At 38.5% G+C, this 24,661-nt stretch overlaps 1 protein-coding gene across 1 annotated transcript in view; it reads right to left on the reverse strand.

Annotated features, from left to right (window-relative positions):
* Nucleotides 1-24,661, reverse strand: part of srrm4 (serine/arginine repetitive matrix 4) — a 58,734-nt gene that overhangs the window by 11,575 nt on the left and 22,498 nt on the right. Inside the window, exon 3 of the mRNA XM_062416987.1 lies at nt 8,322-8,448. Coding sequence (XP_062272971.1) covers nt 8,322-8,448 — 127 coding nt within the window. The remainder of the gene's footprint in view (nt 1-8,321; nt 8,449-24,661) is intronic.

Below are 24,661 nucleotides of genomic sequence, written 5' to 3' on the forward strand. Positions count from 1 at the left end.
CCAGAATTTGGGTTAATAGACCCATTAATTTGAGACATGAACTTACGTTAACTGCTTCAAAATGGTGAGTGAGCACTTCAAATGATTGTAGCAGTGCAAAAAACTCCAACATATTGTATTAAGTTCTCACACATTATTATAATGACTGTGAACTTGCACAGAAACGCTTATTATAATACAAAAGAGCTGTGGCTTACAGTTTTCTCTGTGGATTTTATTCAAAGTAAGTGTGAACTCACTCTATAAAAGTCTGCAGAGCCTGTGAAAATCCATAGCAAATATTTGTGGAATTGGTTCAAAAAGTAGGACGTTTGCAAGTCCAAACCGAGACTCCAGCATTCTAATGACAAAGGTTGGAGATCCTACAAAATACTACCAAAAATATATTCTTTTGAAGTTTGCTGTAATTTTTTTTTTACTGAATTCTTTGCAGACAAATAACACAAACAGAATGGGTGGGGTAAAATAATCCTCATGACTCATCATTGGCATCGCATAACTGCGCATAAATGCTTCCTGATTCCCTCTCACAACAATCATAAACAAGATTATCTGTGAGCCGAATGTCCTATATGAGATGATCCCATCACAACAGGATGATGAAATCCTCTCCAGACTGGTATAAAGCAGAAGACTGATCGCATGCCAGCGCACTTCACTGAAGTCGAGACCGATGGTGACATGGCTGCACTCAGAAGAGGAGAACTAAACTGAACTGCATTAACTTATGTTGGATTGTCCCTTATCTTTTTTTCTACTTTTCTTACTGTTTCACACTAACATAAACACAACAGAGTGGGACACACTTTTTAATATTAAAGCAAAGTAAAGGCTTTCATGTAATGTTATGAACCCTAGTTTGTCTGCAGCAATGCCTGTTCGCCTTCATAAATGTGTAATTTAGTTGTTTTATCAGAACTGAATAAACATTTTAATTTGTTAGTGATGCTCCTGAGTCCTGATATTGCAACATATAACTTATCAACAAAGGTGCGTATTGGAGAACAGAATACTTAAACAAAGTCAATCTTAAAAGTTTACTCCAGTGAATTCATGCAGTAGTAGTATTGCATTTCATAAAGCAGTGGGAGAGACACTTATCTTAAGTACTTAGTATTGGTCCAGCTCCAAAAACACTGAATCCTACACTTACCATAATCCAACTAAATTGTGTCTTTCATTATGCTGTGCCAATGTTATGTTGTATACCACAATTACCAATTTGTAAATACCGTTCACTTTAACATCCACATCATAATCACAACTATGATACTATGATATGATATATCCGATTTGGTGCTGAAGAAGAGCCTTAAACAAGCAAACAAACAAACAAACGTGAATGCCTCCTGTCAGCCAAACTCTGTGTTTAAGGTAGTTGAGAACAATTTAGTGCTGTCTTGATCATGACTAGTATTTTTTTGACCCTCACATGAACAGTCTAATGACATGATTGCTCACAAGCTGTAAACATGAAAATCATTCTGATCTCTACCATCAATCCAAAAGGTAGTTTAAGTGACACTAGTCCTTCACTGCCAGGCAAATGAGTCTGTCAGACATCATGCACACTAGTTGTAATGCAGTTAAACATTCCTATTCATGAGCCGCCCCTATGGGTTTGGGATTAAGACTCACACTAGAGACGTTTGTTGTATCTCTCCCTCCCTTGTGTCCTGTATCTCTCTCTTCTCACTGTAATAAAGGCATAACAAATTCCGCTATTCACCAAACCAAGCCTTAAATTACTCAAGTGATGTCATTCATTCAAGTATTTTCTGGAAGAGGACATGTGCCTTTCAACAGTTTTTGTCCCCAAGCAGATTTGTAGTCCTTAGCATATCTAGTAGAAGCTAATGTTATTGTTATCATGTACTACATGCATTACTGACTCTGCAAACAATGACAATAACGCTCTTTATTTAGGCTCTAATAATTCTCAAGTGAACCTTTGTGATCGTGGCATTGGTAGCTGAAGATTTGTGATGCTTTTGTATACCTGTGCACAAAAAACACTACACACCTGCACACTTTTTCACACACACATTGACACACATACTCGTAGCTAGCCTGACATATCCCAGTCTTTCAACCATCTCCCTCTGAAGGTGTGAATTTGTCATTATAAAGAAAAGGGACGTGTCAGATTCCATCTGTTGACCAGCTTGATTGCTGTCCAGAGGTTCACTTCATTTGCTTGCTGGAAATGACTGATGTGGAAATGGAGACGAAGGCCTTTGAAGCACCACAAGCTCATTGAATGGGCCTTTCATGTACAAACTGACTAAAATTCATAAGAAGCAAAGGCAGGAGGGAGTTAGCGCGCATCTAAGGCGATACAGACTAAAGCCGAGATGTGCAAGACGATGCTGTTGACTGCAATTAACTCGGGCAGCTTCACCCCAGCTTTAATAATAACGTAGAAAATAAGCTGCTTTTTCTTTTCTTTTTTTGGAAAAGTGGAAAGTGTATCTAGAGTAGGTTGAATCAGAATTGTGTATGTGAATATTATGGAGGAGTGATGGAGTATTTACACCATTAATGGCAGGCTAATAAATAAAGGAGAGGAGTGAGCTGGCATGGAGACACAAAGCACTTTCTTATTACACCAACATGCTCATTTACTCATCGCACAGACAGAGAAATATATGATTACATACACACACAATGCCCTTTTATATGAATCAACAAATGTAGCTGACTATGACTGATGTTTCTGTCCATGTGATGTCATTTTTAGCTGACACAGAGCTAGCAGCAGTTATTTGTGAGGTTTATTATTGCAATCAAAGAAGCATGTAACTTGTGAAGCAATGCTCATTTAAATATTTTTTTTTACTTGATCCTTCATCAAGGGAGAAACAACAAATCATTGGATCTTCTTAACCCATTTACTCATATTTTGGGGGGATTTGGGCTCTGGTACAGTTAGACGACCCTCCCAGTATTAATCCTACTGTTTCAACAAAAGCTTAATTTCAGGGCTGTATCTGATTATTAACATTATCAATAACTGTGATGATTATTATTATTTTTATTAATTGATTAATTGTGTAGTCTAGAAAATGTCTGAAAATAGTAAAATATGTTAATCACAAGAGTCCAAAACCCAAAGACATTCAGTTTACTACCACAGAAAACTAAGAAAATTAGCAAATATTCACATTTGAGAAGCTGTAACAGCTGAATTTGTGTGTTTTTTCCTTGTGAATGACCTAAAAAAACAACAAACAGTTCTAAAAATTGTTTTTCAATTTTCTGTTGACTGAATATATGATTAAGCGACTAATTGTTTCCACGCTACTCTAATTCTAACCATGGAAACAACCATTTAAAAGAGCAACACAAGTCTTTTGAATCGCTGGGTAATATTTGAGATTCAAAGGTCTGAGGCTACAACAAAAGCACTTTGAAGTGGAATCAATTGAAATGAGTTTTCTCGTCTTTGAAGGCAAATATAGATAAATAATTTTTGGTGTTTGAAATAAAAATCAAAACACAACATTTTTTTAGAATAATACAAAAAAGTAAAACTAGAAATGTGTTTTTTAAGATAATGAATTTTGCATTTAACATGCTTTTGCAGGGCTTTTCACAAGGATATGAAGTAGTCATTCAGTGGTAGAAATGGGAAAATGCTGCCGAAATGTGGTGTCACTATTCAATCGTATACACTGATCTTAGTTATTGCATATTTTAATGAGTTTGTAAACATGCAGTGAATTATTGTAACAGAGAATTAGACTTCTTGTGCGTTTTAGATGTAAATAAAGATAATTCAATAATTTGTTCTTTAAGCCATAAACATCTGTGTGGCATATAGGGACAATGCAGCGGCTTCAGTGGACTTTAATATTTAGGCCTACAATCGTAAAGTTGCTGCCACCGGTGTAATGAGGATGTCCCGTCTGTGCAATCATTGAAATTCTTAATGTGTTTTGTCATCAATCATTTTCTCAAACACTGAAGATGACTCTATTTTCTACTCAGCAGGACACAACCTCTCAGCTGAGTGCCCACATGCACACACGCACGCACACACACACACACACACACACACAGAGCAGCATGTGGGGGCGGGACTGATACAGACAGACTCATTTCTCTATCATAATTTTCACACTGTTTTGAAACTGAGGTTAGTATTTGAAAATGTACACGCATACAATCACAACTTGTTAATCAAAACTATTTTATTAGAATCAAAAATCAATATAATAAAGTCGCTACTTGGATTTAATTGAGTCGTCAGCTGTTTGGCTGGCAGCTGGCGTTTATGGAAAGCCTTTTGTTTTTATAAACTTCTTAAAAATCGTATCCAGATTATATTTGAAAAGCAAAGATTTAACATTAATCTAGCTCTGGTAGGAACATAAAATAACTATAAAAAAGACACATTGTTAAACACTTTGCTACAATCCTCACTGGAGGGTAATCGTTTCATTTATGCGTCAAATTCAATGAGATGTACCTGCACGTTACACAAACAGCAGGTCACGCACACAGGTGATTGTTCAGGATTCGTCCAGACATTGACAAACTGCACTCCTTCTTGATAAATGCGACCACAGAGCTCTGGAGACTATGTGCCTGTTTCATTGGATGCAGAAGACTGTCTTGCTATAATAAATGGCCCTGCTTGGTGTAGTCGGCAGTTTGGGAGCATTAGGAACTGAAATGCATTAAGGCTGATTAGAAAGACCAAGCCCAAGTACCCTCTCCTGGTAATGAGAGCGCTTTGTCACTCATTAACACCTCTACCATTCTGGCTTTATAGTAAGAGAGCACAAGGCAAGCATTTGCATTTTTTTTCTTTTTTTTTGATGGCAAGAAACAGTTTCTTTTGATTAGGTGGAGAGAATGAAAGGGAGAATGAGAGAGCAGTCAATTGCCAGCTACACTGGGAATGGTTATTGTGTGAAACAATAGTGTATGAAAAAAGGGATTTGGGGACATCTGATGAGAATATGCTCAATGCTGAATGCAGCCTGTTTTCCTGAAGAGCATGTTGCTTTTATCATGCATGAATACCCACAACAAATACATGAGACTACATCCTAGATGTCATTATATTAAAAATATATCACTCGCTTGGCGACAAAATTATCAAGCACTGTATTTTGCTGTATTTATTTATATATTTGTCTGCTTCTATGTTTGCTGATTGTCTGATTCAACATAATTTAAGGGAAATAATTTATTGTTGTGCTTATTATAGACTCTTTATAAGCTTTTTCTATTGAACCAGATTTAGCTTGCTTTCTCAAAATCACTGTAGCTATCATACTGGTTTTACAAAAAGCCAGCATCAGTGGCTTTGGGTTTCATGTTATAATTAACATTGGTTGCTCTGCTAAATTGGGCTGCTGCTGGCCAATTAGCAAGATACCAATCTGCAGAACAAATGTCTCTCTCAATGGAGGTAACTTCTTTTCAGGCAGCTTGCAGTGCAGCATGTTCTCACAAGAAAAACGACAATATGGGTCTAAAATTCAGCCGACAAAAACAACCTATCGTAACGTTTACGTCATGTAGCGGCTGAAGTAATTATAACCCAGAGAAGTGGATGGCGAGATAGTTAGATGGCAAAAAGTTGCTTTTGCTACAGGAGACCACTGTTCACCTCCTGTTTCCAACTGCGAGTCGGGACATTTAAAAAAACAAAAAAAACAACCTAACATCACTGTTCGTACTGTTGCCATGACGACGAAGGTTCCTTTAAGGGAGTATAAACCACGTTTCAATTGATCATTTTAACCCGAACCATTACCTTTCCTTACGCATAACCAAGTGTCTTTCGTAGCCAAATCTAACCAGACCTTAATCATGGTGTTGTCACCCACAATCATTTTTTAACAGTGATTTGTAACAGGTTTGGGAAGCTGGAGTGCATTACAACGGCCTCTAGATGGCATAAACATAACTATAGCTCATTTTTATCTACTGAATTTTAGACCTATACAGTCTTTTTTGTAAGAATGTGTTGTGTAATAGTTTTTAGACAAACAATTTAGAAATGAATCCATCTCTTTAGCCACTTTTTACTTTTATTTTTAAATGGACACAAATAAACATTCCCTGCTGATTTTATAGTCAAAGATATTGATAAAGAGGTACCTGAGGTGGTGATTTTTACTTATGACTATCAAAATACTTTACATGTCTTAAACCAACTTGTTCAATGTGATTCTCTTTTATTCTCTTGACTCTCTAATATACAAGAGTGAACTCAAAAATTCCCAGAAGCCATCAAAAGCATCAGAATAGGGTGTAGTTACCAGGATTTTCCACTAGCATATGTCTACAGCTATGTGAAACTAAAATTGGGACTGAAAGGAAGAAGATTTGTCATCATGGATGAAATCCAAGGAGAATCACAGGAAGCTTTGAGTCTGGACATGGCGACAAAAGAGGACCAAAGGAAATGTTTCCAGGAATGGGCACTGGGACAAGTGTATCACATCTCAAGGAGAGTATTGAAGGGGATTAGAAAGGTAATACTGAAAGAAACTGCTGATTTATAATAACAATTAACAATATTTAACAATTCTAAGAATTTTTGGGTCCCCCCTTTTGAATCTGTTATTCAGAAAGCCTTCTGTATTTCTCAAGATGTATTCAATGATATTCTATTTTGTCCACTTAGATGGTAGTTTGGGTTTATCAATGTTTGGCAGTGTTTAAGCCCACAATAATCATAAAAAACATAATTACCTAATTGATTTCAGTGAGATGCTTTGGCACAGTGGGCTATTTGGCAATATAGTTGAACCAGCTCAACGTTATCCTGGCTGGACAATCGTATTGGTTTAGGGACACAATATTAAATGAATTTCTACCAAGGACAATGTAATTCTAATGTTTACCACATGGAGATGGCAGTTGTAAAGTTCTGTCTCGTAGCATCATAAACTGCTGTGTAGTGTTTTGGCATCTAGGGCCTTCAGACTCATGGATATGTTACTCGTAAGTACATGAAGCAGAACTTTCCCCCTCCAACACAGCTCCTGGTGTTTTTTTGTTTTCATACTGAATTCAGCCTACTGTAAGTCTACATCTCACCGAAGGACTCAGATAGAGTAAAGGTAGGGATTGCTATAGTGTCTCTGCAAATGTCAGAAGAGACAAATACACAAATACACTAATGAAATAAAACTATGAAATGAGTTTACACTATCATCTAGTAAATATATTGATAAAGAGATGACATACATCGTTCATTTTAGGGTCCTTGCTTAAGAATAAAAAGCTTGTCAACATGAGCGTGCTGTGTCCACTTTACTGGCATCATCTCCTGATTCCTCAGTACTTAAGTTTCAAACATCTGTATATATCTCTGTGCCATTCGGAGCTGCTGCAAAGAGAAGTCTAGTGTAGATTCCACTCAAGGAAAAAGCTCTCAATTTCAAGGATAAGAAATGCCATAAATCCTTCTCACTGCTCTATTTCTGACAGATGTCTTCAGAAAAAGTGATTATCAGAAGCTTGCATGCCTGCGTCTTTCTGTGAGCTCACTGCTGAATTAAAAAACAAAGAGAAGCAACTGTTGGGTAATGTTCTTCCAAAGAGATGTGATTCATGTTATGATCCTCCCTTACACTTCAGATGCAGCTTCAGTCATGTTTTTACATATCACTGGCTGCTTCCCTGCTGTGTAACCGCAAAGGCTTTGAAGGTGTCAGATTAATTAAGTTTTCTTCAACAACAACAACAACAAAAAATCCACCTGAATTGCTAATTTCAACCCTTTCAAAACTCTTGTCAGAATGTGAAGGAGTTTTGGGCTTAGGTGTGGGTGAAAGGGAGGATCTGAGTGACACATTCGATTTGATTCTGTAATTTATTCTATAAATTGTTATATGTTTTTTATGTCTACAACCCTGTTAATTATTTAGATGCCTGTCTCGTCCAGGACACTCTTGCAAACAAGATTTTTAATCTCAATGAGACTTGTCCTGGTTAAATAAAGGTTAAATAAAATGAAATAAATCTTTCTACTTCCCCACTGGGTCCAACCTGATAAGACTGTTTACATTCCCTCCACCAGAATATAGAGATTAACTGTGTTTTCTCACTGAGAGTCAAACCCTGAAGGAGCTTTGGTGTACTGTTAAAAGGCTTTATCATCTCGCAGAGTAGTCTATAAAAATCACCTCCAAAAACAAATGAAAAAAATAAACGATTCATCTCCTGCATATTTAAAGGACGTCGATTTCTGGACTTTCTCTTTGTAAGCTCTCGTTCTTTGAGTTCAGAAAATCAGTTTGATGGCTTTCAAGCGTTGCTGCTGGGCATTTATGAAGGCATAAACAGTGACTCACCTCCTGACCCTGCGATGACTGTGGTGTTTGCGTCCCTTTCCTTTGATGCAGCAATATCTGTCTGCTGTGTCCACCCGGGTGTCTGCGTCCAACCCTTTCCTCTCATCAGTCTTGAGCGGCAGGCAGGCTGATTTCTCTGAGCTGTGAGGAAAGAATAGAAGAGAGAAAGAAAAAAAAAGATTTAATTTTTTGCTCTTGTGTGTTCTCACGAGAACTTTTCCAAGTGATTTTTCTTGTTGTCCGCACAGTTAACGCTTCCATCATACAATAGCGAGGAGGATTTAGCATGCTTGGTTAGCCTTATTCCCTCTGGTCTACTGGGTATGTCTTTTATTCCCCTCCATTTCTCCCTGCAAGCAATTCTCTGGGGAAATTGGAGGTCAGCCATTTACCATTCAAATCGAGGTGTCAATTGAAATGTAGTTATTTACATGCTTCAGTTGCCCTGACAGTTTTGGAAATGAAGTTTTCTATCTCGTGCTGGGCAGATGCGGCCACAGGAAATGCATGGTCATAAGAATGGTTCTCCTTGAAGAGCTTATACTTTCTTTTTTTTTTGCTGTCAATGAAGTCAAATAATCAGACACAAAAAATGATTCACAATGCACGCACTGAGTTTCATTTTTGAGCTTATTCTTTGCAGTTTTAAAATCATGCCGACTTATTTTTGGCCGCTTGATAAGGTTGCTGTAAGTCAGGTGTTTAGTAATTCACCTACTTCCACCTGAACCTCACCAAAGCCTCCACTGGCAGACAAATGCGGCTGCAGAACGAATGACTAAATAAACTGAATGATTAGATGTGAGCACACAGTTCTAGCCCTGCTTATTATCCTCTGTTTTAGTCATGGGAGATTTGAGCGTAATTACACATTCTCCTCTTCTTCGAGTGGTTCCCGTCTGATTGTAATGAGAAGATAATCAGAGCCAGAGATTAGGCCGTCAATGCCGCCTCCTCCTCTTCCCCCAGCGATGAGCAGGCAGGAGCCGTCGCTTTCTATCTTCCTCACCTTCGCTTTCCTCTGCTTCTCTACAGAAGAGGGATTGCCCCCGGCAGGGAACCAATAAAAAAAAATGGCAGACTGGATGCTCCAACATGACCGAGTATTTGAAAGGTGATAGTAGAGATAAAGTCAGCCACGGGTAGGATGATCAGTCTGATAAAGGAGGCCAAGAAGAGGAACCCTTAAATATCCCGGTGATTTGGGTTATGTTCTCTGACTGTTGTTGGAGATGCAAATTAAACTCTGCTTATAATGTTTGCTGCATTGCTGTCTGACACTGAAGATGTTTGACAAGGTGAAAAATGACTCATACCTTTGACGGTCAATTAAAGCTGAACAGAAGGACCATCAGCTGTGTTGTGCTTCTACTTTTTCCATCTTCATCTTATTTAATTATTGATGGTACTTATTTATGGAGCAGGGTGAAATGTCACCTGGTCTGACTGCAGACCATTGGATCATCACCCAAATTTGTTGTTATGTCTGATTTGTTCAGTAGATTCATAAAGGTTTGGTGTCATGGTCATTGACAGCTCTTTTTTTGGTTGGAGAGACAGTCAGAGCTTTGTAGGCAGAATTAAGGATGGAAACATCATCTTCATCATTTGTCATTTTCATCATTTTCATTTAAATCAGACTAGACGTGCACATCTCAGTGGGATTGGTGCTTGACACAAATCTATTAATTTGCATTAGCAACATTTCAAACAACTGCAGGTCTTCCTAAGTCATCTCTTTCAATCTTCCTCACCTTCGTTTGTTTGTTTGTTCGCTTGTCTTCCATCTGTAGTTGGTTGATACGTCACTAATGAAATTAAAGGGAACTGTAATTTAGTGTGTGCATACTCCCATACTCCTTGTATTGCAAACTTTAAGGCGACACATCTTACGTACTATGAGCCTGTATGAGAGAGGACATCAGGAGAGACATGAATATCTGAAAGTGGCGAGCTGCAGATGAATACGCAGAGCAACTCTTCGTTTGATGAACAATGATTGATATCCCTCATCCCTGAAGTATTTTACTGTTTTTTCTGTCTGGGTTTATTCCTTAACCTAAATGAACTAAAACCAACGCCAAGCTCAATGCACTGTTGTCTAGTCAAGAAGAGAGTGAGTGGACCGGCCTGTATTCAATATGTTTTTTTGTTGAATGGCAACCAAGACATTTAGTGTATGAAATGGCTTGTTAGTAGCTGGTACTTGATGAGATTGAAGCAGCTGGACATAGTACATCACTTGTTGCTGATTTGTTAGATTCAATTGTCAGGTTATAACTTCCACAGACCTACCAAGCAACCGTTCTATTACATTATACTCTATACACAAAATTGAAAAAAATAGTCTACAGCACACAAGCAATTTAACTCCCCGCACATCCACTGTCTCCTCCTGTGCTGTATTAGCATTTAGATTTACTGCATGTGATTCTGAATGTCTTTCAATATGTGTTCATGTTAAGGAAATGTATACTCCAGGCTCTTCCACAAATGGAAAAAAAACATACAAATGAAACAAAACAGTCAAATGAAACAGGTAACTTGTTTGTGAATATATTACGTTTTCTGTCTCTGTCAATCAATGAAATAGTCAAATCTATAGGCAGCAAAAAGTAATCTATTTTTTGACTATTTTGATCATCAAATAATCATTTAAGCAATGCAGTGAAGTATCATGGGTTTCAGTTTTAAGGGCCGTCCCTCTCTTGAATGGACATACTGTAGCTTTTATGCCTTTAGTGGACATTATAGACACTGATTTGATGTGATTCGCTCCTAAGACACATCACATTACATCCTGTTTTTTGCATGCAACCAAAATAGTCTTATCAAACTTTTTACTGACCTTAAGTAATCCAATTTAACACGAGCATCTAGTTAAGTCAGTCAATTCACACCTACCTACAAAGACTTTCCAGCTCATTACATAAAGGACACACTGCACAGTAAAACACTACAATTATAGTACGAACTATTTTATAGTTTGCCATTGAACCTCCCTGCTTATAATAGTAATTTATCTAACATTAACTGTCCGTGGAAACCGTTGACTGTTGAATTCGACCAGTCTGACAAAAGATATGAATGTTACAGCCAGTGGTAGTACAATGGCCGTACTTCCTGAAGAGATCTGAACAATATACACAATTTACTCGACACAGCAGAACAAAAAACATTTGCACTCTTGAACGCTCCGCTCCTGTGTCCCTGAATAAAGCAGGAGTGGAAAGTGGCCCGAAGCTCCTTTTACAGCTCCCCTCTCTCTCTTTGCTTCTTTGTTATTTGCTGTCACTCTAAGAGCTGCATTTGATGACTTCTAAATGAAATCGATTTCACCATCACAGATGCACATTCCCTTGATCCGACCACCGCAATTTATTGCTGAAACCTTCCACGCTATAAGCACCTGGATTTATCGCAGGCCGTTTGTATCTGTCAAACAACACCTCTCGCTCACTCCACACCCACACACAAACACACAAACACACACATGCAAACCATCTAGCATGGACAATCCTTTTTGTAGTCGTAACTCATGACCAGGCAGCGGTTGAAAGTACTTAAAGGGACAATTCAAAGTAAACCAAACTGGCAAAAAGCTTTATATGAATGCAAATACTGAGCGGATTAAGTTAGACTACTTGATGCTGAAGAATTATGTGGACAGTAATCCTCCAAAATCCTGACTGGATTTGTTTACCATAAAACAGGTAAAATGGAGTCATAGACTGGGATGAGCTCCATCAAAATCCCCCCTGGAATATGGCAGTGATGGGAATGCCACTGATTGAAATCATTGTCTGTGTACAGCAACACTGCAGATACAGCCAACATCCCACTTCTTTACTTTTTGACCTCTCTCTTTCATTATGTGTGTTATACAGCACATGTATGCACCTGCTTTGCTCCCTTGCTGACAAGTAATACAGTCATTGGAGGCAGAGAGAAGTGACCATGCTGTGACTAGCTCGTGTTTCAGTCTTTGTCACAGAGGGAGCGTCTCACTCCTCTCGACGTGGGGCTCCTCAGCTCGTCATACATCGCTGCTGTTCACTGTCACGTGCATGGGTAACAAATACTGACAGATGGTGCAAAAAAACATGCTGCAACCAGGAAGAGAAAGGTTTGTTTAGGAGGGTGAGGACGTGATTCTCACCACTGTGCATTTCCAAATTTTGATGGAGAGATGGGTGCACTGCAGTTGTGTGTGTGTGTGTGTGTATGTGTGTGTGTGTGTGTGTGTGTGTGTGTGTCTGTGTGTGTGTGTGCCATCCCTGTGTTTTACACTACTTTTAGTGTCATTTTCCAATCTAGAAAGAGTGGCACTCTTATAATGCCATAATAAAGTCCTACGGAGGGGTGTGTGATGGTTGAAGGCAAACTACACGTGACTCTGACATCAAAGACAATCATTGGCAACCTGACTCAACCATGTTGTTATCTTTTGGCTCCTTAAACACTTGCTTAAAGAATAAATCTTGTGACATGTCTTTCTTATTGTCTATAAATCACATAAAAAAGACTAGAGCCAACAATGAAGTGTTTTCAATAACAAGTCTGTGAAATAGCATCTTCCTCTTCCTCTGTGCAGAAGAGCTCAATTGTTGTCTAAAAACCATTATAATCACATCAATGAGCCACTGTAACAGGTTCTTCCATTACAATGATCAAGGGCAATGTAGTTTATTTTGAGTAAATGCACAGCTGAGAAGTCCCTAGCAAATACACACTTAATCCTCACATACTGTTCAGGGTTCTTTTACCCACACTTTTCTTAATGTGACCCACAGTATACAAAAAAATGGATTTAAAAAAAATGCTGTGCAGCCAATACACATTTAATATATGCAAATGTACAAATGTGACCTGTGTTTATTGAACAAATTCAAAAATCCGCATTCAAACATGTTGTATTCTTCATATACTATAAAATGTTCTCCAGGACTATAAAATAGTGATTGTGAATGTCTTTTTTTCCCTAGAAGATAAATCAAACAGAAGGATTAATCAAACATTTATTACTGACTGATGGGGAATTTATGAATATGAATTGGTGTAGAGACGAATCATGAGTCAGAAAATGAACAGTATGTATGGGTTAATATGTGTCTCTGTATGTCTCTGTGAGTCGGACTATTGAGAGAAAGGCAAACACATTTTCTTTGCAATTTGCTGACAAAAACAAAAATATAGAATATTGTCAGACTTATTATCTAAGATTAGGAAAAATAATGGTTATTGAAATAGATGATGCATCCTTTATCATGCTTTAAGTCACCATGGTCTCACCTTAACCAAGTGTTTTAGTTGTATAAATCCAACTGGAGCTGCAATAATCAATCAGTTAATTTGATTAGTTTGACAGAAAATTAATCGCCAACTATTTTAATAATTCAACTAATTGTTTTAGTATATTTTTAAGGAAAAGTGCCAAAAAATTGCGGGTGGTAGCTTCTTAAATGTGAGGATTTGAGGTTTTTTCTGTTTTGTAAATGATTGTAAACTGAATTTCTTTGTATTTTGAACTGTTGATCAGAGAAAACAAGACACGTGCGTTTTTCAGAATTCTCAATGACAAATAATCAAGTAATACAAATAATCAGTAGATTAATTGTTAGTGAAAATAATCATTAGTTGCATCCCTAAACCTAACCATTAAAATGTTAGTCATGCTGTGGATGCCACAAGAGAATATTGTATGGAAAACCAGGATAAACATTTAGTGCAGTTATGTTGAACATCTTTGTTGCGCTGATAAGAAAACAATCTGGGGGCAATTACATCTTTAATGCAAATTAGCTGTTTATGAATGAAATCCTCAGGAGATGGTTGGTTTGTGTATGTGCATGTAGGATTGCAATTTTCAGTTTTCCTGGGCCTAATGAAAGATGCGCAACATTGCCAACAGAAAAAAGGAAAGGCAAAACATGTCTAACCTTTTAGTTTTTTTTCCTAGTGAACCATCTGCTTGTCTGTTGAACTTTCAGCTCTGTGCGGAGATATTCATGAAACATCATCAACTGCCAGAGCCACAGGAGGATTATCGTAATTTGTGTACAGTTTCATTGTCCACACCCCATTGACGATGTAAAATTGAGATAAAGTGCTGCGCTTTCTGCCAGGATCTGCTCAGTAATCTGCCAGCTGCTTTACACAACACCGGCTCGCTGTCGGAGGGCTCAAACTCACAACATCAGCTGACATCGTACAGGTGTGCGAGAGGCACGCAGGCAGCCATTAAACGACCCAGCGAAACAGTGCTACACAGCTCCGGAGTCAAAATCACAACGGCAATTAACACAAATTGCATTCTCAGCTGCCCCAATTACATTCTGCAAGTTATGTTTTCATCTGCACTCTTCTCTTTCAAATCAAGTGTTTACTTGAAGCGTGAGAAGAAAACTGCCTGACAGTTTTGCTTCAGCAACCCTTCCGGGTCATGTGTGCCGGATGAGTCTGAGGGGATCTATGGGGACACAACAAAACACATAGCACTCGAATGCAACCTTTTCCCTTTCCCGACCCCCGTGTCTGTACATACCCTGCTATGACAGAATCAGATCTTAGAAGATAAAGTTATGAGACACTCGAGGGGCATTTCTGCATTTTCCATTCTATGATCGCATCTATTCTTGAAAGCACAAAAAGACAAATGTACTAACTTATAGTTTTGTTTTCTCAGCATGAATCGGTGTATCCTCACAACCTTTGCTTCTAGGATTCATTTAGTTCAATTAAATGTCTTTAATTATCCATGTGTTCAGCACCTGCAGACACCTCATTATCCTCTGCTCTCCATGCAAATTTGGAAAAAGTGTTGTTCATTTAAAAGTGGTCGTGCAGTATCCGTTGATTATTGATTGATTCAGGCTAGTGGTTTTACGCTCAGTATCTCAGACATAAGTTATCATTTCCCTTCTCTGATTGTTCAATCTAAGGGACTTTTAGAGGCCTGAAGAGGTTCAGTTGTAAAGAAGAAGAGAACTATAAAACTAGTTTAAAAGTAAAGAAGTCTATTTTGTTGTCTTTTTGATTCCTTTAATAATCATGCTAAGCCTTTCAATTTAGGCTAAACACTCCAAGATTGGGAACCAGCTGTCTGGTTGTGTCTAATCATGGTCTTTATGGTATTTCAGTAGCTTTTCCACTGTGCAAAGAAGAAATTTCAAGTCTCTGGAACGCAACTTTTAAAATCTAAATCCAACAAAAACACATTGTATTTTCTGTCTAAAGTCAGTTTACTGAAGCATTGAATGAAGTAGGTGCCAGCTTTCAGAAATCCATAATGGTCGGCCCTCTGTCATTTTGGTTACCATGCCATCTTAATAGTCGCTCTGTCCTGCTGAGTACTGAGAAGCCTAATGGAGCAAGTGAATAACAAAGCGTGGCAAACAAGTTAGGGGATGTGCATGGAAGGATCAATACGGCTAACCCTACAGCAAAACAGGAAAACATCAGTCGATCGATGGATGATGCGTCACCCTAGATTTGTAAAGCGTGCATGATTTCAGTTAAGAAAGTTTCATTAAGAAATCATTGAAAATACAAGTTAACATTACTTATGATCCAAATAAATAATATAAGAAAAGAAACATTTCTGAGCTACATGCAAAATGGAGTGGTCCTCAGTCTAACAATCCAAACATCATTATACAGAGTGGAGGGTTGCCAAATTCTCCAAATTAGCACTTAATTATGGAGCTCTGTTGTAAGTTACAATCTTGTAAACATGTCGAGCCTATCAGAGCTGATAATAGGGACTGAGAAAGGACTTGCATGGCTTTCATGCTCTCAGGGATCAGGAAGAAAATGGTTGTGGTGACAGGAAAGTGTGCAAAACAGGGATGATTTTATTTAGTCTCCTCGGCACAGATGATTTAAGAGTTCCCAAGTCACTCTTGAGGTTCAGGGAGGCTAAAACACTTTTCATTATCCTTGTCAAAGCAGCCAGCAACAATTGATTATCATTATTATAGGAATGATGATAATTGAGATAATTACCAGGGAAAGAGATGATCTACTACCACAATTAAAACCCAACCATGGTGGTCCAGAGGCACTTTATTAATTTACACTGAGTGTGTTTATCCAAGTTTCAAACTCAAGTCAAGAACAACTTCATTACCACTCAAAGGACACAAGCAAGCAATTAAATCCAAGTGAATCTAACACATCACCAGGATAACTCTTAAAGTCACCTAAAACCCGTTCTAACCTTTCAATGCAAAGTGGACCCTTTGGGTGAAGTATTAATGATTAAATGGTAAGAGATTTTGAGGCAATCATTCAGCTGAAGTCTCACACAAATGCAAGCATGTAATCAAGCAGTCTCAATCTAACAGGCACATAAGCAAATGACCTCGCCACTTGATCACTAAAGCAGCCTTCAAAAGTTGAGGAAAATGTCATGAGGTTTCTGTACTAAAAGCTTCAGCTGCATTCGAAAATTCAGGGAAACACTTATATTTAAATGAGCTTCTGAGTGAGCTGGCATTTATTGCAAAAGTATAATCTCAGATATCTGACTATTGAACACGTATGCTGCCATGTGATTAATTGCTGCTCTTGTGGAAAGCAGTCCAGGGGGTTGTCATGTCCCCTGGAGCAAGTCTATTCATGTGAAAAGGCTGTTTCTCATATATTCTAGGTCATTTTTCACAGAACATCCCTAACATGCACGGATGGGAAATAGATTTTTTGGGGATATTCCTCCTACTGGAAAAAAATGTGAGGATAGATGCAAATCCTTTTTTTAAGTGGCTGAGATCTGCCCCTAATTGGCAGCCTCTTTTTTACAATGCATGATGGGAAGTCAGTACGATAGAAGTGACCATCAAAGATGTATTTGTTCAGCCCGTTAGGAGGTATCAGTTGCTCCGAGCAATTTGTATTCTTTGCTAGTTTGTTCCAAATCTACCATCCAAGTTCAGCATGAAGCTTTGACATTAAATTAGGTTGTAATTATGTAGTGATGGGTGTGTTTTCTGTTTTCTATTCTAATTTCAAGGTTCACAATTTATCATAAATGAATTCTTTCAACAATTTTCACTAAGCTTTTATTCACTGCATATTTGTTCAAAAACAAAATGGATCATTTGGTCCTACTTCCGATAATGTGGCTTTGTGATTCAATTTGAACAACAACAGACCCTGATTATTCCAATCAGAAAGAAAACATTGTCTTTGAATATGAAATAAACATCCTCGCCTCACTATCAGCCACTCAGTAACAGCAAGCCCTCTACCCATCCAGCGGGTATGTACGCTGCAAACAAGAGTGACTTTGAAGACAAGTAAGGTTGGTTTATTCAATTATTGTGTCCTGATGATAAAATGGGAGCAACATAATGGCTTGATTAATTTCCTTATCACGGTGAGCACAAAGAGTAATTACAACCAAATCCACCGCTTGGTGAACCACACATCAATCAAAAAGCAGCCCCCACTCGGCAGCAATCACTTTCAAACTGAACAAATGAGTAGATTGGCTCAAACCTCCGCCTCCGGCCAGGGAAGTGTTTACCTAAGAACTGTAAGTCCAAGAAAAGGTTACTCAGGGTGTTAAGAACACTCTGAACATGTCAGAAACCTTAATAGAAATAATGTATGTAATGAAATAATGTATGCACATTTATAATGCCATTGTGAGCGAGGCAGTTCAGGACCTCTGTGAATGTATTTGCCTAAAGCAATCATCAAGCTCGCAACAATCTTGACAACTGACCGCTTCAACCTGCAGGAGAATTGCATAAATGTGAGGCTGCGTTCAAATGTCAATGCATAATAAAGCACAAGCAATTCCATGACCTCCAATCACATCCACCAAAGTGCTCACAATGCCAATTTTCTAAGATGAGAGTGTAGTTACACAAGAGTCCAACTGAAGACCTTTCCTTTACAATGTGTGCAGTGGTAGAAGCAGTATTCAAATCTTTTACTTAAATAAAAGCACCAATAGAGCAATGGAAAAATCCAAGTTGAAAAATCCTACTTACAGTAAGTAAAAGTACACAAGTATTAGCAGACTGACTGATATATTGTTATAAGTAATATTGTTAGATTGTTAAGATCAATGTGCTTGCAGCATTTAACTGTTGTAACTGCTGGAGGTGGAGCTAGTTTTAATTATTTTAATTATTTGATATACAGTTAGCTAGTTCAGTGGTTCCCAACCTAGGGGTTGGGCCCCTCCAAAGGGTCATCAGAGGTTGTCTGGATGAGATGATTAATGGGAACAGAGAGAAGAAAAAAGCAGTTTTGGACTTTAATATTAGATTTTTGGTAAAACATTGGATGACTTGAGTATTTATTGAAATGAAAGCATTTGAGAGGTTTAGAGGGGGGAAAAAAATCGCTATTCGGTGGAGCTGTTAACAACTCATAGACATCTGTAATGTGACCCCGACTCCACACTGCTTTTTGTAAGACGTCAAAAGACAAAAAGGTTTGAAACCACTAGTTTAATCTTTAACAATGTGTTGTATCTTAAAAGCCTGTTCTTTAATCCATGATGTCTAATCTTTATCCAAAAAGTAAATAAAGCCATCAGATAAATGTAGTGGAGTTTCCCTCTGAAATGTAGTGAGTGGAAGTATCAAGTAGCATAAAATGGAAAACTCAAGTTTAGTACAAGTACCTCAACATTTTTAACTTGAACAGTACTTGATAAATCATTTCCACCACTGAATGGGTCAGGATACAATTGTTTGGCAAACACTAAGCAAAGCTGTCTGGCAGGTGTACTTGGAGTGAGATCGATAGAGGAAGAAAACTATGACCTCTTACCTCAACACTCATTCTTAACATGGCTGTTCATTAGAGCAACAGAACGACTCAGCCTCCAATATGGATTTTGTCATAAGCCTTAATGATTTGTAATAAATGCTCTGTGCCCAAGTCAAATAAAAACTAAAAAGTAGGATAAAAGATACCACTGCTTGCTCATTTAACAGATGTTATGAAGCTACAGAACATCCACAAATCTGAGGTGCACATTTACAAGCCATGCATGACAAGATATTGTACTCACAACAAGTAAATAAGAACAATTTAAGTCAAATTTGCTCTACACTCATAAGAAAGAGAAAGAAAGTACTCCCACCCACACACAAAAAACAGAGAACGTAAGTGTAATACGGTATAAAATACAGCAAACACTGTTAGCTGTCTTCACTGCCTGCTTTGGGCGCTGAATCTTTTTTTTTTTTAAATCTGAAAACAGCCAGAAGGTATTTCTCCAGCTAATTAGTCATTATGTCTTAAAATACTGCACATTAAAAAACAAGTCTACTTTGGAAAAAAAATGTAACTATTAAAACTAAAGCTAGTTTTACAAAGTTCAAAAATACATATATTGGAAAATGTAAATGTTAAGACAAAAAAATATCAGAGTGTCAGTAGAATCAGACCAGTGTATTCCCAAAACTGGTCTCTGAGCCACAGAACTAAAGTCAGAGCATCTCATTAAAATGTATATATCTCTACATGTTCCTCTCTAGATTTGTGTAAATGAGGAGTGTAACACCAACTGGAAGATGAAGCCTTTAAAAAAAATAGTTTAATTTAAGTGTGAATCACAGCTTAAAGGCTTCACTTGACTTGGGTAAACGGGCTTGACTCCACTGGCAGCTCTTTCTGTTTGCCTTCTCTCTGTTGAGCTAAAATCAGATCAAACCACAGCACGAACACTCGGTTTCACATGAGCTGTTAGCGCCGTGGTTCATTACAAAAGCCACTAAAGACCGAGAGGAGGAGAACTTGTAGGAAGGAAAGTTAAGGACTGTTAACATTTTGAATAACGTCTTCATATGACATGCTGCTGCTGCACAGTTGAATAGGAAATGCCTTACCGGACAGTGACATGTCAAATATGGTTGCATGCATGTGTCAGTGCATGTTAATATTTTAACAGTGTGAGCTCATGTCAGAGTTCAGGCAGCAGCAGCCCTTTCCTGTGAATTGGAAGTTGAAGCCTTGGAGCTCTGAAAAAACAAAAGATGGCACCATTCCCTCTAGCAACTGCTTTACATTTCATTCCGGTTACGAGCCGCTTTTGGCCTGAGAAGCGAAGTTTATTCCAGTGGGGAGCACAGAGCCAAAGGCCAACGGAGTAATCAGCAGCAGTTCAGTTCCAATAGGAGAACATAGGGATTTTAACACAGGCATAAAGACTGTGCCCCCAGCAACCGAAATATGCACAACAAAGCTTGTGTGACTCTTGATTAGCCTACAACCTCAAATGAATGCCAACACTGTGGCGCTGTCATCATCATCCTGCTGCCATCATCATCACCGTTATCATCGTCCTTATGCCCTTTGTCATCAAAATCAGCACTATTTTAGAGACAAGACAAATAGCTGTGGTGTCACGTGGTTCTCTTAGCCCAGCCTGCTAACATCTAAACTGGTAGTATTTCTCCTCTTTCACGCATCATAAACCTTATGTGTGCATCAATTACTTGTTTCCAAATCGAGTTAGAAGTGATTAGAGGGTTCTTTGTGCGAAGGCGGAGGGAGGGAAGCAGGCGTTGTTGGGTTTAATTAGCAGCTTGTGAGGCACACTTCCTCTTTGCACTTCTTCCTGTGTGAAGGAGATTACTGAAGAGCCTTCTGCAGATGCTAATGTATATGGAGTGCAGCGATCAATAATCATTGTGCACCCTGTGTTTAATTAGCACAGCCATGACACCAGAGATGAACGACGCACCAGGAGGAAGTTGCTCAGGATAAAAAATAAAAAAACAACCTCTGGGTGATTGACAGAAGGTGTTCCTGCAGAGTTTGACCAAGGAAGACAAAAAGTCAAGTCTTTCAAGAAAAGTTGGATCAGGAAATGGCCTGCCAGTCTGTGATATGAAAAGGGGGTTTATTTTTCCCAGTGAAGTATAATTTCACCATTCAAACAGCAGCTGACAGATGGGTTCATGATTGGACATTTCAGCTGCTCTGTTTCAAATGTGACTTTTGGGCTTCTGAGAGGAAACTATTTTTGTGACAAACTAAACAAATGTTTCAACTTTTGCAGCACACCTTTCCCATTTAATTGAGAGCATAGATAGGGAATAAAACTGCCATCTGGCTGAAACTTAATCAGCCAATTAAACAAGTATTATTTACCAGCAACTGCAAAGAAAACCGTAATAACTTTTTTCCGTGACACTGAGGCTAATTTAAAATCTGTTTGACAGACCATCAGCCACAGCTATGTGTATTAAGGACCCTGTGAGTTGCCTTTTCCCATTTCTGCCTCCAATTATCCACCATCACGTCTCGTAGTTGCTCTGTGGGAATAATTCCAAGCAGTAACTTTAGGGTTTCTCCACACACCTGTCTGGATGCACAGCCCTCCATGGGTGAACAGATTGGGACCCTACTCTTTGCTATTTCAATCTCCCCTCTGCCTTAATGAGCAGCTTGGGTTCCACACTAATTTGTGTCAGTAAACATATCAGGTTCGCAGCCAGCCATGACAAGCAGAATGAAACTCAATGGGGCAATTGACACCTCAGTGTGGGAGCGAGAGTAGGGGAACTCCTGACAAGATCTAGATCTACGCTGCTAATTAGTGAACTGACCAACATGTTCCATTAATCTCAACTTTCCATCTACCTTTCTTTTCCTTCACCCTAATCCTTTGCTGTGATGCCCTTTACAATGCAAAGTAGCCATGTGAATTATGCATGATGGTCCTCTTATGACCACATTTCACAGTTTCTGTTCCCTCATTAGATAAATAATGTCAGTGGAATAGAAAATGCACCCTAACTGTGAAGAAAGAGGATTCCCTCCCCCCTCTTTATTCTGTCTGTATATTGATAAACCCTCATGGGGCAATGAGCAATCTGGCAGGAGAGGGTTGAGGCTTAAAAATGATGTCACAAGCAACATCTGGATTCCTGGATAAAAGCGTGTTTTCACTCTTCCATCTCGTGTCAGTCTACACTGTTGCATTTAAATGATAAATTAAGCATATGTATAGGCATCACAGCTGTCTGAATATATGTAAATATGTAAATTCCCTCTTGGCCAGAAAGTTTCTACCTGCAAAGCTGATGATTTGATGCACAAAATTCAAATGTTCAACTTTTACCTGAAACTGAGGTGAACAGATTAAGACTAAACTTCCTTTTTTAACCACAAAAAAACGCGTTAAATTTACAGCACCATCACTGAGATGAGTACACAACATAAACAAAGACATAAAACTTGCAGAGTTATGTTAGGCTCAAAACCATCCTGAATTCGGTAACACCTGCCTTTTTCCACTCACCTGTGGTATTAGTTTTCCCATTATGTAGTATATCTCATCATGCTGGTTTTGGCGTGAAGACATGAACACGTGAACTATCCTCATGATCTTTTTCCTGCTGTTCTCATCACAGCTCCATCTTTGCCACCTACCAGGTGTGGCACACAGGCAGATGGAGGCTCAGCATCGAGCAGACCCAGCAGACCTAGCACCATTACGATGCTATAAATGTACCTTGGTGGATAGCATCATTCGCTGTCTGCAGCCAAATAACTCCCCACTTTACTCATATGCTTGTATCAGACCTCCAGGTTTGTTCGTCTTCATTTCTGTGCTGCTTTAACCTTCTGTCTCTGTCTGTTTGAGTCTTGTCCAAGAAGCTGAGTCCCAGTTTTGTGAGTAGAGCTTTACAGTTCCATAACACCCGCTGTCTATGGCGTATCAAAGTCAGGACCTCCTCCCACTCTTGCTGCTACACCCTGTGGACTGTTATATGGGCCATGGGTGTCATATTCTCAGTGTAATCTCTCTGCTTTTTTCAGCTTTTTTTCTGTTCACTTGGCTGCATTCTCTATCCCTTGTATTGTCTCTATCTCTGTTGTATATCTCTACTCATATCTAATTCCAGCATCCTTAGAAAGGCAATTTTAGACATTGTAGTTAGCATCATTCTTTCTAACACCATCATGTCTACTACTCACACACAACACCATTTGAAAGCAGCAGTCCACCGCTGACTGGACTTTGTGGAGTCAGTATTACCATGCTACCCTCTAGACATGCATGCATGTACCGCTTTTCTACATACGGGTGTTTGCAGGCGACGGTAGAAGTGTGGCTTATAAATTCTGGCTCTCAAAGAGACTTACATTAGCTATGCTAAAATAATCATCTCAGGGTTGGAGCAGGGCAAGCAGTGTGTGACGACTACAGAGAGCAATCAAGACAACCTCTGATTTCCCTTTCCTCCACACACCTTTCCCCCTTGATGCTAATCAGTGTGGGTGCTCCTGTCTGCCTGATGGACATGATCTGATTTTGAGACGGAAATGCTGTGAGTCTCTGGAGGATAAGGAGAGAAACTGACACAATGTAGTGTAATCAGAAGTGGCACAGTGGTCCAGTGATCTAAGTGTTTCTGAGGGACAAACTGAATGTTTATCAGCTGCAGTGATGCTGTCGTCTGATCTCTCTTTTGGGGTTGAGAACTCATTTTATTTTTCTGTTTCTGATTGGTTTTGCCATTGTCTGTGTAGTTAGGCCCTCTCTTTTGGGTTATTTATGTACAATAAAGTTTTTGTGTATTTGGATCTACTGGACATCAACTCTGGAATTACCTGCTAGATAGAAACCATGTTTTATTTAAATATCTTTTAAAATCACATTTAGACTTATTTTAGACTTCAGACTTAAATTGTTTTATAATCTGTGTTTCCTTGTGCTCTTGCTTTCAATTTTACTTTTATTTACATTTAATTTTTATTTGCTCTTTATGTTTTTAACTCCTTCTGTATTAGGTTATAGAAATGCATAAAAAAGCTGCGTTCGATTTATATAGTCTCATATAACATAATATGAGTGGGTGTTTTTTTTCTTAAAGCTGTAGCAGCAGACGCAGATGGACGTTTTATTACCTGTGTGTCTTTTCAATTAATTGGAAGAGTTATGTTTAAGCCCAACAACATGATTTAGATTGATAAGACTGGGTTTACAGCAAGCTTGTTTAGAGCAGGTTTTACACAATATATCATGCATTTGAAATCCCCCTCTTTTACATTTTGGATAGTTATTATGCAGAATGGGTTTAAATACAATGTTTCCTTATCAACACACACACAGTGCCTCTATACAGTTTATATCCCTCTTCTACACTGCATGCATTTTCTCAGGCTCTTTGTACTGTACGCCACAGAGCACAAACAGACACATGCATTTTGTAAACTGACCAAATGTAAAACCATTAACATTGAAAAATTAGACAGTAGAGGAAATATAATGGGTTTTTTTTTATTAAAAGAAGCACCTTTTTTCTTGCACTGCATAGAGATGATATTCAAGAGATTGCACTATGAAGAACAGCATCTATAGT

The sequence above is a fragment of the Scomber scombrus genome, chromosome 4 (genome assembly GCF_963691925.1).
Source record: "Scomber scombrus chromosome 4, fScoSco1.1, whole genome shotgun sequence".
NCBI classification, from domain to species: Eukaryota; Metazoa; Chordata; class Actinopteri; order Scombriformes; family Scombridae; genus Scomber; species Scomber scombrus.